Consider the following 16,270-nt stretch of genomic DNA (forward strand, 5'->3'; position numbering starts at 1 on the left):
GCAGGATGCTCAGTGCAGCAGGGACATCATCAGGGGGGCACCTCCTCCCTGGCCAGGGTACCCTCCCCAGACCAAGGGTACTCCAGTCACAGAGACAAAAAGACACTCATATTTATGCTTTAATAAAACTAGAAAGAGGGGAAAAAAATCAAAGGGATTAGACCAAGATCCAGCCATGGACACTCCCTACCATGGCAAGGACTAGTCAGGTCACAGTATTTGCTGCCCGTCAGCCCTGAGGACAGGGGGGATGGCAGCTCCCCCAAACCCAGCAGAGCAAGGCAGGACTGTTCCCCACATGGTTTTATTGCTGGTGATGTCCCCCCAGAGAAAGGGGCTTGGGAGACCCTGAGCAAAGAGGGCCAGGTCAGGCACCAGCCCAGCAGGTAGAAACAGCAAGTTCCATGCAACACCTGCTCCCACCCTGGAGCATGAGCCACCCACAATCTCCCACACTTTCCTTCACCATCCTTCCCTTGCTGGCTCTATCCCATGCAGGATTGAGCCCACAGACCCCATCTGTGACAGGGAGATTTCTACTACATGGCCCTCTGCATAGTTGCCTCCCATAATCCCCTCCCACTTTAGTGACAGCTCAGGATTTCAGCTTCATTTCAGACACAATTTAACGACCTGCTCCAGGTCCAGAGACACCCAAGTCCCGGACCTGCAGATCATCTCCATCATCATCCAGCTCACTCTGCCTCCACTCCCACCATGCTCCCAGCACTCAGCACCAACATGGAGCAGCCAGTGTTTGTCAAAGCATCTTCCCCATCCACTCTTCACCAGGATGGGACCACTCTTCCTCTCATGGTGGTCCCCCATTCTCAGACACTGTGCTGGTGGTCAAGAGGTTTGTTCATGCAGGAGAAATGGCCACAGAGCCCCATGGCAGAGGCTCCCAGGGAAGAGAAGCTGGCATATTCCAGCCTTGGGCTGCCAGAACTAGGATCTGTTCCCCAAGACAAGCTGAGGAAGAGACCTGCTGGGCTCATGGCTTCTTGAAGGCTCCTGAGCCTCCCTCCACGATTTTGTTGGCTAAAATCTCCTTCTCCTCCTTTATCTTCTTCAGCCTGACCTTGCTTTTGGAAGATGAGAAGGAGAGCGAGGCCTTGCTGAACTCCAGAGGGAAGATACCCACGTCCCCGTCGAAGCGGTTCTTGGACACCTGCAGGTACCGCTTCCCTGGCCCGGTCACCAGCTTACGGTCCTGCAGGATCAGGACATTGTCGGCCTCCTGACTGGCCTAGGGAGAGGAAAACATCTCCAGGAGGGTGCCAGGAATGCTGCCAGAGTCGCAAACACTTTCCCAGCTGCTTTAAACCCTTTTACAGGGCACCCCATGCCACAGCAACTCCAGCATTTCCCCAGCACCAACCCCTTGTGTTCCCCTGGAATGCCCAGTGACGCACCAAGCACATCCTGTGCCACAGCCCACCCTGGGGAAATGGGATCATTGGAGGGCTGTGCTCAGAGAGCACCTCCTGCCCACAACTGCAGGGCTGGTCAGCATCACCGAAGAGACTGGAATACTCAGAGCCCGTCCCCACACCCTCCCTCCCTCCCTCTTTAATTATCTCCTACTACATTCCACCCACAGTCAGTATTAATTAAATGCACCTAAAGCCCCAACAGAGCTTTAGCTGACAATCGGTTTGCCCTCTGCCTGCATCAGGACTCTGGGAGACATACCACACCTTTTAAGTCCCCAGTGATGATCCAGGGCATTGATGGCAGCTGAGGACAACTGCCCAACACATCCTAGCCCCTTTCTGGGAATACACTGTGCCCAAGGGACAGGAAGGGCCAGCTCACCTTGGCAGAGCCGAAGATGGAGGCTGTCTGCAGCTCCTTCTCGTCATCCTCCTTGCGAGGATGGATGATCAGGGTGATGTGGCACGTGTTGTCCGTGGCAAACTTGCGGAAGGCACCAACGATGAAGTCCTGGGCAGCGAGCCTGCCACAGCAGCAAGAACGGGGTCAGGGGCTGGCACTGTTCAGTGGCAGGAGGCAGTGAGGTGCTGATCCCCACAGCAGAAACCACCCAGGAACGTGAGGCAAACAAGCCCACATGGGAAGAGGGATGTGGTATGGCAGGGATGGCTGGTGACCTGCTCACCCCTTCCCACCTCTTCCTCCTTAGGGCACTGGTTGCCCTTTAATGAAACAGAGTGGCCAGAGAGGAGTAAAGGTGACACCCTGTGCAGAACCCCAGACTCTGGAGTGACAACTGACAGGGACAGCTCCAGCAGTGAGGGTGACAGAGAAAGGAAGGGTCAGATTGAAGGAGGACTACCTGTCCACAGAGAGGTGCTCGTGTCCCATCATGAACTGGAGATTGTCAACAACCACGTGGGTGATGTCGTACATGTAGACCGCATGCTGCATGGTGTCAATCACTGTCCTAAGCAGAGGAGATCAGGATCAGCCCCAGGGATTAGTGGAGGTAGGGATGGGAATGCTGAGCCAGGCAAAGGGATGCAGAGAAAGAGCTGGAAGGTACCAGGTCCTGATGGGATGTGAGTGCATCCCACCTCTGCACCTCCCCCACAGTATAGCAGGTGCAGCCCCACCCCCAGGGAAGGGTAGCTGGGATCAGAAGGACTCAGCACTGCCCACACAGTCCCTGTCTACTGCCCTGCAATGCCCCCAGCCCACAGGGATCCTCAGGGAACACAGGGATGCATGCAGGTGAACAGTGCCTGATGAATAAAAGCGGTTAGAGGTGCCTGTTCTCCCTCTTCAGCAAACAACAGCACGGCAGGTAAGCAGGCTGTGAGGGAACATGTCCTGCCATGGGCACAGGCTGGCTTCAGAGCAGCACGGGATCAAGTCCCCTCCTTCACCCCCACCCCAGACAGAATCTGTGAGAGTCCCTGTGACAGGAGGAACAAAGGTGGTTGGCCACACAGTCCCCACACACCAACCCTGGGACTTGAACAGTCCCAATGTGACTCCTGCCAGCCCCAAATCTGTGACTCACTGCGGGGGAAGAGCCCCAGCTCCCCAGGGCCCTGCAGCACATGCCGTGAGGGGTAAATGCCACTGGGAATGGAGGTGCAGGACCATACTTGATGTTCTGCTGGCCATGGAAGGTCATGAAGTAGAGTGGGAGCTCCTCGAAGCGATCAGCCCACTCATCATACAGCTCTAGCTGGTCCTCCAGGCGCCGGCCAGCAAACTGCGTCAGCATGATTTTGGCCAGACGGACGTTGTTGATCTCAAAGCTGCCCCACAGCGTGCACACGCCCTGCATGCACAGGTCCAGTGCATACTCACTGATAAACGTGGTCTTCCCACTGCCCGTTGGGCCTGGTACAAGGACAACAACAGGAGAATTAGCTAGGGGAGATGATCTGACCCATCCTGACCATGTTGGGGGGTTGTTTAGAGATGGAAGCACCAGGGACTGGGGCAAGAGAAGCCCATCTGAAGCACTCAGACCATAAACAAACTTCTTATGCCACACTACACACCTGGGTGCTTGGGCACGGCCTCCCACAGCTTATGGGTCTCCACAGGTCCCTGTGAAGGGCTGGGCAGCCAGTAGGGTGAGCACAGGGAGGGGAGCAGGGGTAAGGGACAGCCCAGAACTTCCTACACTGCCCCAGGCAGGGAGCCCTTCACCACATTGGCATGCACGGTCCCACAGAACTGAGGAATGCACCCCAGCCTCTCACACACCCGCAAGACAGGCTCAGCAAAAGCCTTCAGCAGAAAGAGACCTGGATGACTCGTGAGGCACCACCCGCAGGAGGGTGAAGCCAGCAAACACCCCTCTGCTCGCCCTGTCCGCCAGTCGTTGTGCCCGTTACCTGTGAAGATGGTGAGCTCCCCTCTGCGGTGCCCTTTGAGGAGCTTGTTGAGCTCGGGGAAACGTGCCCACTTGACACCAGACACCTGTTCAGTGTTCACCAGCTCCCCGAACACCTCCTCGCGCAGCTGCCGGAAGGAGATGATGGATTTGTGGCTGGCAAGCAGGGCAGAACGCAGGATTTTGGTGACGTTCAGGCCCTGGTTCAGAGCCTCCAAGGGCCGGGGGTGCAGGTTGCCAGGGCGCACCAGAGAGCAGCGCTTGAGGCTCAGCTTGCGAGCAAAGAGCTTGGCAGCTTCCCAGGAGCGCAAGTCCTCGCCGAGCCACAGCGTGATGCGCTTGAACTGCTCCAGGTAGGGAAGCAGGGTGGGAGGCAGGGAGCTGGCCCCCCGCGGCAGGGCCAGGCTGGCCACTCCTGCCGCTTGGTGCAGGGCCAGAGCATCCAGCTCCCAGCCGGTTAATACTAGCTCTGTGTCTCGGCGGCCAATCAGGGGCAGCCCAAAAAGATTGCGATAGGAATCGAAGCGGGGTAAAGTCTCTTCCACGTAAGTTTTTGTGCCCCCCTTTTTCTCCACCCTCAGGAGCTTCAGGCCCTTCAGAGTCGCATCTTGAGGACTGAACCAGGGGAAGACGAGAGACCTGGCAGCCCTCAGATAACGCACACCGAAACGTTTCAAGGTGGCATCTGTCACCTGGGAGATACCAAACAAAGCCTTGGTCTCCTTGGTCTCCTTCTCATCCAGCAGCTCCCAGAGCGGCAGAGCCCGTTCCCAGATGCAGCGGGCATCCTCGCGAGCCTGTCGCATTTCCTCCTCCGTCTCTTCCGAGCTGGCAGGGGGAATGGGGGTAACGCCATGGTGCCGCATTTCCACGTTAGCCTGGAAGTCCTGCCAGGTGCCCTCGGCCAGGGTGGCAGTGCACAGGAAGCTGCCCGTGGTCTTGTCAATGAAAAGCGTGAACGGGGCATTGGCGGACAGCGGCTGGTCTCCGCGGTCGCCGGTGAAGAGGCTGGGGGTGTGCAGGCAGCTGTACCCATCATGGAAGGGGATGTCCTGCGCCCGCAGGTACTGGCGAATCTCGGTGATGGAGACGGAGGGCGCGGGCCCGTCGGGGGAGGGCAGCACGCCCTTCTTGTAGCGCCGCTGGCCGAGGCGGCCCGGCGCGCCGGGGCTCAGCGAGGCTCCCTTGCTCCTGGCCCCCCCGCACAGCAGCGGCAGGAGGCGGCTGGCGGCTCTCCCGGGCCGCAGGGACACCAGCGCCATCCTGACCGCCCCGGCACCCGCCCGCGCCGCCGCCGCTCTGCATGGGCGGCTGCCCCGCGGCCCCCGGCCCCGCCGAGCCGCTCAGGCCGCAGTCCCCACGTGGGTGCGCACGGACACCGCCATTGCCGCTCCCGCTCCCGGCGCGTCACTTCCCGGCGCGGTCGGGGCTGCCCCGTCCCGCCCCTGCCGCCGATTCCGGCTCCGGGTGAGCGCGGAGCCATGACGGGCCGCGGGTCTCCCAGCCGGTTCCTGACCGCCGTGCTGCACAACGGCGTGGGCCGGTACGTGCGGCAGCTCCAGCGCCTGCAGCTCCTCTTCAGCCCCACCGCGGCCGACGCCCGCGGCGCCAGGTACCGCCGGAGGCACCACCCGACTGCCGGGGATAGGGCGGGGGGAGCCTGCTGACCCCTTAAGCGGCAGGACGGGTCTTCCCCGGGCCTGTCAGCGTGGGGAAGGGACAGTGCTGCTGTCGCTGATCACACGGGGGGCAGCGGCGGGGTGGGACCCCCAGCCTCCTGCTGGACGGGGCAGGAGCCGGAAGGCGGCACTGGGGGCATCACCCCAAATTCTGCGCTGTGACCCCTCCCGTGGGCTCGGCACGGGCGGACGGTGACCCATGTCTGGCGGCTGTGGCGATTCGGCTCTTCTGTGGCCCGGCTGGGGCTGAGGGTCCCCTCTGGCCCCCAGGCAGTTCGTGGAGGAGGCGGCACAGGACTTCGCCCGGCAGCATCCCGATGTCGTCCTCTACGTGAGCCCCCACTCGGGCCCGGGCCCGGCCCCTGTGCTGCGGGCCGAGTACTGTGAGTGCTGGGGGGCTTGGGGAGGGGACGGGGGGGTCTCCCTGCCCCGGCTCTGTACCACCTCTGCCCGGCACAGATGGTGCCAGGGCAGCTGCTGTGGGATGGGGGAGCAGCAGGTGCCCCCCGGAGGCTGTGGAGGAGGGGGATCGCAGCCTGACCCCCTCACTCTGCTGCAGTGAACGGGACGGTGCGGGACGAGCTCATTGCCAGCAAGACGAGTGAGGAGATCGTGCAGCTGGCCACCAAGCTGGCCAACCAGTCCGGCCTGGACATCATCCGCATCCGCAAGCCCTTCCACACTGACAACCCCAGCGTCCAGGGCCAGTGGCACCCCCTCACCAACAAACCCTCCATCCTCACCGTCCAGGGCCCACGCCTGCAGCCCGAATAAAGCCTCCTCCACCCCCACGTCTCTGCATCCATTTCTCCTGCCTTTAGAAGAACACTGTTACACCACGTCCAGACAGAGCCATTTTTATTGCTGGGGGAATGTGGAGCTGTGCATGAGGAGTGCCAGACACAGAGTGATGCCCCTCCTTGGAGGGTTGTGGGTGGTCCTTGGGGTAGTCCTTGGGGGTGGCTCACTCCCCCTTCTTGCAGCAAAAACAAGGGCTGGGGCAGGGTGACAGAGTGTGCAACTCTTGCCTTGTCCTGCTAAGCCTCACTCTCTTGGAATAGGAGGCCTGAGCTGCAGCTTCTGAGAGACCCTGGGGGTTGTCACCCATCTCCTGTTTCCCCTACAGGGCTGAGCCCTTGGCCATGTCCTGATCATGGAGCTATGAGCAAGGAACATGGGGGAGGACATGGACCCCCACAGGTGTGTCCCTCCCCAGCTTCTCCAGTGTCACCACATTGTCCCTGGAGCATGAGATGCTTCTGTCACCCCCATCTCTCAGTCCCCAGGAGGTGGCAGTTGCAGAAACAGTTGGGAAGATTTAGGGACTGTGGCTGCTCCATGGAAAGTGCCATGAAGAGAAGGCTCCACAGGGAGGCAGGCCTTTGTCCAAGATTCTTCTTCCTCACTATGTGAGGACATTTCCCTGCCCACGCATTTCGCCATGGGTGGCAGGTCTGTGCCTGAATTCCAGTTCACCAACGGCCCTGCACAGGAGGGCAGAAACGTTGTGCGTGGAGCCACAGGGGCACTGCAGACACCAGGGGCATGTGGATGATGTGCCGGTCCCTTGTCATGCTGTAGGGCACGATGGTGGCTGCCAGTCCTGCTGCCAGTGCATCTTGCTGCCTGCTGCTGCATCCAGTGCCCTGGGAAAAGGGAGCAGAGCCCTGTCTGTCAGGGTTGGAGGCCCTGGGGGTGCCACCTCCCCAGTGCACCCAGCCCCGTATTTCACCTGTGGCCTCTGCAGTGGACACATGCCCCTTCACCAGCTGCTCCAGGGTATTCAGGATATCAGCTCCTTGCCCTGTCTCTTGTGCCTCGCCAAACCATCCTCTCCCAGAGAGGAAATCCTGAGGGGGCAGATGCAGAACAGCAGGTAGGGGCTGGAAGCCACTGAGACCACCCCTCACAATGTGAGATGTGTCCAAGGCCCCTCTCCTGCCTGAGGGCTGGCAGCTGGGAAAAACCCACCAACCCTCCATCAGCAAAGGATCCTGTGCCCTGTCAGCCCTCAGCCCCCCTCCATGCTCTTCACCCACCTCTCAGCAGCTATCCAGCTCCTGTGTGCCAAGGGACACCCAGCCAAGGCTGGCCAAGTCCACACATCACAACAGCGTCTCTCTCACGCCTGGGTGAACAGACAAAAACTCTTCCCTCCCCATGGTGTCCACCTTCCTGGAGCTCCTGTCTCCAGCTCGTGGCCACTGTCAGTGAGTTTTTATACATAAATAGAGCTCAGAATTTAAATACGTATTTGTTCCTTTTTTTCTGTACAGCAAGTCTCAGAAGTGAATGAATGCCAAAGGAATGGCTGAGCCTGGGCCCGGCCCAGCTCTGCCATCAAGGAGGTAGTTTTGCCTGAGACTTGTAATACTGCTGGCAAAGGGTGGGAGAAGGGACTGGAGGGGAGGAGGGCCCCACTGGCAGGACCCCCCTCCCCAGCCCCTACACGGAGCTCTCGTCCAGCTTTTCCACCAGTTGCGTGTGTTTTCGCTTCTCCAGGATTTTGCTGAGCTCCTCGGTGAAGGACGCGCTGTAGAGCGGGGAGGCCAGTGGCTCCTCCTGCTGCTGCAGCAGCATGTAGCTGTTGCCGTTCATCTTGCGCAGGACGTTGGGCAGAGCCCCCACGCCGTTGGTGAGCTCGGCTGGCAGCGGGGGTGGCACTGGGGGCGTGGCAGCCGGCTGCTCCTTGGCTGGGGAGGTGGCAGCCGTGGGCGCCTCGCCGGGAATGATCCGCAGGCAGCCGTCGGGGTAGGTGAGCTCTTCCTCCTCCTCCTCCCGGTGGCCCTTGCGCAGGCAGTTGGCCGAGACGGTCTGCAGCTCCACGCTGGCTGGCCGCGGCTCCCCTAGCACATACTTGCCCTTGCGCTTCTCCAGGCAGGACATGTACAGGAGGATGATGCTGAGCACGGTGCAGAGCACCACCAAGGTGACGATAGCAGAAATGTAAGCCACCTTCATGTCGTTGGTCGTCTGGCTGGCGGCATGGGGTGATGGGGCAGCCGTAGGGCTGCGGGGCAGCTCGGGCAGCACGGAGAGGCTGTAGGTAGCCAGCAGTGTCCGGAGACCCTGCTCCTCGCCGTAGCAGCGGTACTCGCCGCTGTGCTGGGGCAGCGTGTCCGTCACCAGCAGCCCATCCACCCCCACACGCAGCCGGTCCTGCCCCGTGCCCAGCACTTCGCTGCCGTTCATCATCCACACGGCTCGGGCCAGGTTGGAGCGCTGGTCGCAGGGCAGCAGCACATCGTCCCCCTGCAGCACTGTCCGGTTCTTCCACAGCAGGGAGCCTGTGGGGACACGCACTGCCTTGCACCTCTCCCAGCTATTCTAAGGGATGCTGGACACCAGCATCCCCGTGGTCCCGAAGGGCAGGAGAGACTCACCCCGTCCAGAGCTGCTCCGGCATCCCTTGTTGCCACTTTGAATGTCCTGCACCAGCCCTGTGCTGCAAGGCATGGGGGGCTCAGCCATACAGCCTCAGCTGAGCCCCCCCCTTATGGGGGTCATGGCCACCAGGAGACCCACTGTCAGATGCCAGACCTTTGGGGTTGGCTCTGAGGTGATGTGAAACAGCGTGGGATGGGGCAAGTGTAAGGTTCATGGGGACCCATCTGCAGATGGGCAGCCCATCCCTACCTGTCTGTGGTGCCGATGGTGCGGCATGCCCTGCCATCCCAGGCACAGTAGGGGTCCCGGGCGAGGATGCAGTCATAGCAGGAGGAGTACTTGGCACAGGAGGCCAGGGGCACCTGCACAATCCCGCTGGCTGCCCCCACGTACAGGCTCCTCTGAAGGGGAAAGAGCTGACTCAGTATGGATCTGGCATGGTGCTGCTGGGCTGTGGAGTGCACCATGGTGCCCAGAGACCCTCCCCAGCCCCACAGCACAGCTCTCCCTTCATGGGTGTGCAGGAGAAGGGCCCCCAGCTCCCAGTCAGTGCTGATGGCCAGGCTGGTTCATTTCCCCAAGCTACCCTCCTGGTCTCCAGCACATGTCCCAAGCTGGGGTGACCCAGGAGTCACATCCCTCCCAAACCCCAAACAGCAGAATGACAGCTTCACAGCACAAGCATGCCCCATGTGTAGTCTCCTCCTACTTGCTCCATCCCTCACCTGGATGTGGGAGATCACCAAGCTCTCCACAGGCTGCAGGTCCCTGAACACCTGCACCTCCTCCACAATGTGGATGTCAGAGTTCACCACCACAGCCTTGTGGATCCAGCCATCCCCTGGAGAGCAGAGCAAGGGATTCAGGAGGGAATGTGAGGTGTGGCCTTTGCCCAGCAGAGGCCCATCGAACTCATCTCACACTCACCTGTGCCCATGAAGAGCACATCATAGGAGCGACCATCCAGGGCCTGCACCCTGTCTACAGCCAGCTGGCTGTACACCACGTTCTTCTTCACCAGGAGCGGCTCCCCGCCAGCTGGCTTCACCTCCTCAAACATGAGTGGGTGCAGCTTGACAAAGTCCAGGACACTGTTGGGCAGGTCCTGCGATGAGTTGTAGCCCTTCCTGCGGGAGTGGTCCGTGATGCACTGCCCAGGGGAAACAGGGGTCAGAGAGGAAGGCAGCTGCCCCATGCCACCCCTGCTCTGCACTCCTAGGCACTCACGGAGCCGGGCCGGGGCTCAGGAACTGCACCATCGTAGCGGGCCCATTTGCGAGCCCAGTCCTGGTACTCCATGTAGGGGCCCTCGAAGGCACGCTGCACCGCCGAGATGTTGTAGCGGCACACGGCCGAGGCCTCCATGGTCCTCCTGAGGAGCAGAACCTCTCCTAAGCCTGGGCAGATACATGGGTGCTCCCAACCAACACACCCCCAGGTGCTCAGCACCCGCCTGCGCATCCCCTTGCACATCTCTGGCTCCCCTGGTGCTGCAGAGTTTTAGCCCCGATCCTTTTGGCTGCTGCCCCACTCACCACTGTGCTGAGAGTGTGAAGGCAGCATAGAAGACAGTGCTGGCCCAGCCGCCCCCGTCCAGGCTGCAGACACTGCGCAGCACCTCGTAGTAGGGGATGTAGCAGACCAGGCGTGCCTTCATGAAGGATGTCCACTTGCGCTGCAGAATCTTCTTCCCCCCCACATCGCTCTGGGAGGTGCAGAGAGCATTTCTGCACAGGCTGGACAGTTGCTCATTCCCCTCTGCCTATGCCTCAGTCTTCCCACAGGCAGAGGCGTGCTGCCCCTGCACCAACAGGAGCAATGCTTGGCTCCCTGTGGCTGGGAGCGTGCCTACCTTGCAAACACGGGCAACCCGGGCCACTCGGGCCACCTGACTCTTGTCAAAGAAGGATGTGGTCTCCTCTCCTGCCCGCTCCATGAAGAAGTAGTAGATTTTGTCATCATCACCCACAGGGCTGTCCCTGCTCTCCCGGACCAGCACAGAGGTCACAAACTCAGCATCTGGGAACATGGAGCAAGAGGTGGTGATTGGAGACCAGATCAGAATGGAGAATCCTTCCCTGCCTCAGTTCATTCTCAGAGCAAACCACATAGGATTCCAGAGCCATCCCTCACGCCCGCTCCACACTCTCCAGGGCAATGCACAGTGTGCCACAGCTCACGAGATGGGAGGGACAGGGACATCTCACCATTCAGCCAGTGCAGTGGGGACTCCTCCGTTTTCAGTGGCCGCTGGTGCAGGTTCCTCCGAATGTCGGGGAGGCTCCGAAACTCGTAGCGTGTTGCTGTGTACAAGCCTCCATCTGTGCAGGGCAGGTGCCCATCAGCATGGCCCTGCAGCCTGAGGACAGCCCCACAGGCCACCAGCACCCCACTGCCCCAGGCAGACGAGTTGGGGGAGGACCACTGGCACCCCCTGGAGAGGTGTTGGGATGGGGCCATGGTCAGTGGCATCCTGCATGTCCCCACCAGCCCCAGAAAGGTGCTGCTTACCCACAATGAGCCCAGTGTAGCCACGGGCAGGGTCATATGGACACTTCTCCTTGCCTTCTTCAAAGTGAGATGGCAACATGAACCTGTTGGCATCCTTGAGGGGGACAGGGAATCAGGTTAGACAGGAGGGGACAGATCCACCTCACCTGCCAGCCTCAGGCGCTCTGCTGAGGCTGCTAGCAGGAACAAAGTGATGCCCATAGCCATGCCCTTGTCCAAGTAAGAAGAACCCCTCTGGCACCCTCCAGCTGGTCAGAAACCACACAGCCAGCTGCAGCCCCCAGCCAAGAGTGGGTAGAGGGCTCTGGGAGGAAGAGGAGCCCCAGCTGGGTTTTGCACAGGCATAGGCAGGAGCCAGCCAGTGCAGCCAATATTCCCAGACAGTGCCTGGTTGGCAGATGTTGCTCAGCCAGCCTGGAGTCCCCCCAGGTGCTGTCCATGTCATAGCAGGAGTTACTTTCTTTGGGGTTTGCAGTTCAAAGCACGTTAAATAATGACAGGGCCCTTCCAGCTTGGCAGCTCCTCCACCCAATTTCCAGTGTGTGTGAGGGCCAAACCGGACCAGCAGCACAGCCATGGGAACAGGCACAGCCTCTCCAGGGCTCCCTGGCCACACTGCAAGCAAGGTCACGGGGCCCCTTTGCCCCCCAGCTCAGGAAGGGAGGTGGGCAAATGGCAACTGAGTCTCCACTGACTCAAGGAGCTACACTGCCAAAAAAACACTGCTCTTGGACACATGAGTCACAGCCATGTGTGGACTCTCAAACTAGCACAGGAAATTCCTGGGGAGGGGCTGCTGAGTCAGTTCTGCCCCTGTCACCTTTCCCTGGGCATGCATACCACCTGCCATCAGCCACTCTGCAGCCCCTCCTCTGGGAGGGTATTCTGCAACAGCAGGCAGTGGAGACCAGGTCCAGGGCTGGTGCATCCTATCCTACTGAGCCCACATGTGTCCCCCATGGCACTGATCCATCCCCAGCCCTCTTGTTTGGGGTCAGAGTGCCAGGGTGGGGACTCATGGCATCTGCATCACACTGGCCACATCCTCAAACCTACTCACCCCAGCCTGAGAGTCACTCACCTGGGAGTGAGCCAGGCAGGGACAGAAGTAGAAAGGGAGTGGGGCTGGGTGGAGATGGTGGGAGAGGACAGGGCTTGCACCTCTCCAGGGTGACACAGTGGCAGGGGACAGGGGCAGCTGTGGCTGAGCCGTACTCACGATGGTGGCACAGAGCGGGTGGAAGGCGTAGGTCCCGCAGGTATAGAGGTGGGTGCTGTTCAGCCGCTGCAGGAACCGCACGTGGTTGAAGCACTCGGTCTGCAGAGGGGGAGGGCAGGTGTTACAAGCCGGGAAAAGTAGGGACAGCCCCTCCCTGGCACCCACCCAGCGGCTCTACCTTGTTGTTTTTGCCCTTCTGCAGGCAGTCCATCCTCTTCTCCGGGGAGGCTTCCCAGTGGATCTGCAAGGGGAAGAGAGACTGTTACTGCATGACCCCCCATCACTGCATGGTCCCCCTGTCGCTGGAACCTCCAGCTTTCATCAGAGCCATCAGAGATAATAAAGTCCTTATTTATTTGTTTGGGAGGGATGGTTGCTCAGAACACAAGATGGCAGCCTGCACACATCCCACCAGCCTGGGGCAAGAGTGGTCCCACACCCCAATTAGTGGACAGACATCCCAGAGCACTGCAGGAGCTTGGAGGATTTTGGGATATCCTTCCCTGGGGGAGAGCGTGGTTCCCTCCCTGCCCTTCATTCTGCTGGGGTGACCCTGAAACAGCAGCTCTGAGCTTGGGTATATCTCCCACTGCTGTCCCCATGCTGGGGAGAAGGACCAGGTGCTCACAGGGGACCTGGGGACAGACTTGGGGACATCACCTCCAGGCAGGACCTGAGATGGTGAGGTTGAGCAGGGATAGAGTGGCCACGATGTGGACGGGGACAGGGCAGCGTGGCAGAGGCCAGGCTCACCGTGTGGTGGGAGCCGTCGGCCACGTCGCTGGAGTTGAGGGCGAAGATGGCTCCCCTGGCGCCCACGTAGAGGATGCCCCGCTCGTCCTCCAGCAGCAGCGTGCTGTAGTTGAGGGTGTGCGCCGTGAAGCGCCGGACTCCCAACAGCTCTGCAAAGGGAACAGGGGGCTGAGGGGGACCGCGGGGCAGGCACAGCGCGAGCCACTGGGAAAAGACAAGAGAATGGAGCTGGAAGTGGGTGGGATGGCACTTGCTGAGGTTATCAGGCAGGCAGTGCTGGGTGACAGCAGTTACAGCAGGAGGAAAGGAAGGGAGAAAGTTTGGTAAAAGGTAAAAGGCACTAATTGGGCTCGGGCTCACAGAGGAAATTTCTCTCCGCTAATTAAAGCACAGCTCAGGGGTGGGAGCTGCAATGTCTGCGCTGGGCACGAACCTGTCATGTTGTTTGGGAAACTGCTGAAGAAAGCAGAAACATGCTGGCAGTGACTCTGTCTGTGAACTGAGCCCAGCCAGCCCAGGGAAGGATAAAAAAACCTGAACCAAAACTGTCACACAAAGGGAGTGATTCTGGTGTGAGGCTGAGTGCTCCTGCCCACCAAGCCAATGAAACCGTCCAATTTGAGGTGCTGAGAAGTGTGAGGTAGGTCTCAGCCGTTGCCAGAGGGACCAGCAGGAAGTGAAAATTCTATGAGGCTTGGGATCCTGTAGTCAGCTGGAAAAGGAATGACTCCCCATCTTTCCCAGAAAAGGGCACCCCAGCTACTAATGAAACTCTCCCACCATTGATTGCTGAGTTGAGCCTCACTAATGAGGTCAATGATGCCATGTGGATCCCCAACGGACAATGACATTGCTGGGCTCACTGACACCGCAGGGGCTGGAGGTCAAGAGCTCAATGTCAATTAGAGAAAATCATGGAAGAAAGTTTCCTGCTGACTATTTGGGCCATGAGATGCCAGCTCAGGTGAGATGTCCTGCTCAGAACACCCTCCAAGGGCCAGGTGTTGGTCAGGGCTGACTCCCTGTACATCCTCATCCCCCTCCGGCTTTAGGGGAGATGATTTTGCCATGCTCTTTTCTTTGGGGCACCCAGTACCAGACAGCCATGTGGGCCCTGATTTCTGGAGCCCAGGGGATTAGAGACCTCCATGTAGCCACCCTCCTCCCATGCTGAGCCCCCTGCTCCAGGTGGGTGGCAAATCTTAGATGCAGTCACAATGCACCAAGGCCAGTGCCAGCAAAATCCCAAACCTCACTGCCACCACCAGGACCCACATCCCCTTACCATCAAAGGTGACTGTAGTCCTGGGGGTGGCATCCAGGTCGGAGGCAGAGCGCCGTGACGGGTAGCCCATGGCTGCCGCTGCCATGAAGAGAGTTGTCAGGAGATGTGCCGGCCCTGCGCTCATCTTCCCGCTCTCTCAGCCGCCGGGCCGGCACAGCCACTCCTCAGCACGGCCTCTCCAGCTCTCTGGGACAGGGCTGGCCACCAAACCCTCCTGAAACACAGAGCGCTGGCTCAGACACTCCTGCTGTCCCAGCGCCTCACGAGCAGGCAGGCTTGGGAAGGAGCCAGCTGCACACACGCATGGATGCTTGACCCAGCACGGCCTCAGACCAGGAATGGCTTCAGGGAAAAACAAACCCTCATTTGCTCAAGGGGAAAGCAAGGCATAGCACAAGGCACGGAGCCTGCAGCCATCACGGAGCACGGAGGGGAGTTTGAGCACAGTGACCTTCTGCAGCATCCCCCTGGGTCAGCAACCATTCTGTCACAGCAGGGAGCTGCTGCTGAGCACTTGGGTCAGCTGCCTGGAGGTACATTTTCCCCCAGGTCTTCTCTGGGTCCATCCCTCATTCACCCCCAGCCTTTTGCTCCTGCAGATCCCCCTGACTGAAGGATATGTTTCAGCAGAGGCAGCTGGTCCCCCATTGCATATCACACCAAAAAGCAGAAACATTTTTCCCTCAAAAGCAGAGAAAGAGAGCCCCTCTATGGGTCTCTTGGCACACAGGGGTACCCCAAGTCCCACTCCACCCCCAGAGTGGCTGCAGCAGGAATAGCAACAGTGAGGGTCCTGGGAAGACCAAGGTCACCTCTCCTTCCCAAAAGCCCAGCTTACCATGTCCTGCTGTGCAAGGACATGGTCCTTGGCCCCAGCTTTGCCTCCCCTGAAGTGATGAGACTCCAGAGGACCGGGGCATTGGAAAGGATGCTTCAGGCACACAGGGATGTAAGGTGAAGGAAAATCCATACAGGAACTGCTTGGAATCTTCAGCAAATCTTTTCAAGATGAAACAATTTTTCCCTACTGCATTTTTCCACAAGATTTCAGGTTCTCTTTCATCCCAAGCTGCCTTGAAGCTCCACATCTACTTCAGCTCTCACTTTCATGCATTCGAACCCCACAAATATCCCCCACCTCTCCCAGCTGCACTGAGCAAAGCCACTAGCTCATCTTGCAGGCACTAAGGAGGAAAAAGATGACTGGGTATCTCTGAGCTGGAGAGCTCCCAGTAAGCAACCAGCACCTAAGTATTTGCTTAGAGGTTTATAAATATATATATACACCCACATATAGATATATATATATATGAAAAACCCAAATACCTGACCCTGTAGAGAAGCTGCTCAAACACGCTCACTGCAGACAATTTCCCTGAAGCAAATACTTTGCTGAGTCCCAAGAAGAAGGGAGGTAAAACCAAGGTGAAGAGGGCTTTGGGGCTGAGAAGGAGAAGTGAGGGGCCGGATGTGAATTCAGCCCTAGTTCTGGAGCTTGCATCAAGTTCTGGTTCCTTCAAGGGCTTTCAGACACAAACCTCACACCTGCACTGGCGGCTGCCTGAGAGCATTCTGGGAAGTGTGGGAACTCAGCACATCCCTCCGGATGTTCAGAGCTG

General features: G+C 59.3%; 3 protein-coding genes across 10 annotated transcripts in view; 1 reads left to right on the forward strand and 2 right to left on the reverse strand.

Annotated features, from left to right (window-relative positions):
* Positions 1–101: 101 nt before the first annotated feature.
* Positions 102–5,251, reverse strand: TWNK (twinkle mtDNA helicase). The gene is made up of 5 exons (XM_014275555.2): positions 3,819–5,251; positions 3,075–3,315; positions 2,300–2,407; positions 1,819–1,960; positions 102–1,249 (listed from the first exon to the last, which is right to left on the reverse strand). The coding sequence occupies exons 1-5, from the start codon at positions 5,077–5,079 to the stop codon at positions 995–997; spliced, it is 2,007 nt and encodes a 668-aa protein (XP_014131030.2). The 5' UTR covers positions 5,080–5,251; the 3' UTR covers positions 102–994.
* MRPL43 (mitochondrial ribosomal protein L43) lies at positions 5,250–6,287 on the forward strand. The gene is made up of 3 exons (XM_074545143.1): positions 5,250–5,429; positions 5,767–5,879; positions 6,056–6,287. Exons 1-3 carry the CDS (start codon positions 5,299–5,301, stop codon positions 6,268–6,270), a joined length of 459 nt encoding a protein of 152 aa, XP_074401244.1. The 5' UTR covers positions 5,250–5,298; the 3' UTR covers positions 6,271–6,287.
* Positions 6,288–6,337: 50 nt separating this feature from the next.
* Positions 6,338–16,270, reverse strand: part of SEMA4G (semaphorin 4G) — a 29,756-nt gene continuing 19,823 nt past the window's right edge. For 2 of the 8 annotated variants that reach the window (XM_074545137.1, XM_074545141.1), the window contains exons 2-17: positions 14,652–14,729; positions 13,367–13,515; positions 12,792–12,854; positions 12,614–12,712; positions 11,395–11,488; positions 11,091–11,204; positions 10,736–10,902; positions 10,419–10,588; positions 10,111–10,255; positions 9,811–10,033; positions 9,609–9,724; positions 9,133–9,284; positions 8,880–8,941; positions 7,536–8,798; positions 7,229–7,346; positions 6,338–7,142 (exon numbers count right to left, since the gene is read on the reverse strand). In XM_074545137.1, coding sequence (XP_074401238.1) covers positions 7,942–8,798; positions 8,880–8,941; positions 9,133–9,284; positions 9,609–9,724; positions 9,811–10,033; positions 10,111–10,255; positions 10,419–10,588; positions 10,736–10,902; positions 11,091–11,204; positions 11,395–11,488; positions 12,614–12,712; positions 12,792–12,854; positions 13,367–13,515; positions 14,652–14,729 — 2,489 coding nt within the window. In that variant the 3' untranslated portion in view covers positions 6,338–7,142; positions 7,229–7,346; positions 7,536–7,941. Of the gene's footprint in view, positions 7,143–7,228; positions 7,347–7,535; positions 8,799–8,879; positions 8,942–9,132; positions 9,285–9,608; positions 9,725–9,810; positions 10,034–10,110; positions 10,256–10,418; positions 10,589–10,735; positions 10,903–11,090; positions 11,205–11,394; positions 11,489–12,613; positions 12,713–12,791; positions 12,855–13,366; positions 13,571–14,651; positions 14,866–16,270 lie in introns of all 8 variants that reach the window. The other 6 variants (XM_074545138.1, XM_026799630.2, XM_074545140.1 and 3 more) reach the window with 6 other exon arrangements.

The sequence above is a fragment of the Zonotrichia albicollis genome, chromosome 7 (assembly GCF_047830755.1).
Source record: "Zonotrichia albicollis isolate bZonAlb1 chromosome 7, bZonAlb1.hap1, whole genome shotgun sequence".
NCBI classification, from domain to species: Eukaryota; Metazoa; Chordata; class Aves; order Passeriformes; family Passerellidae; genus Zonotrichia; species Zonotrichia albicollis.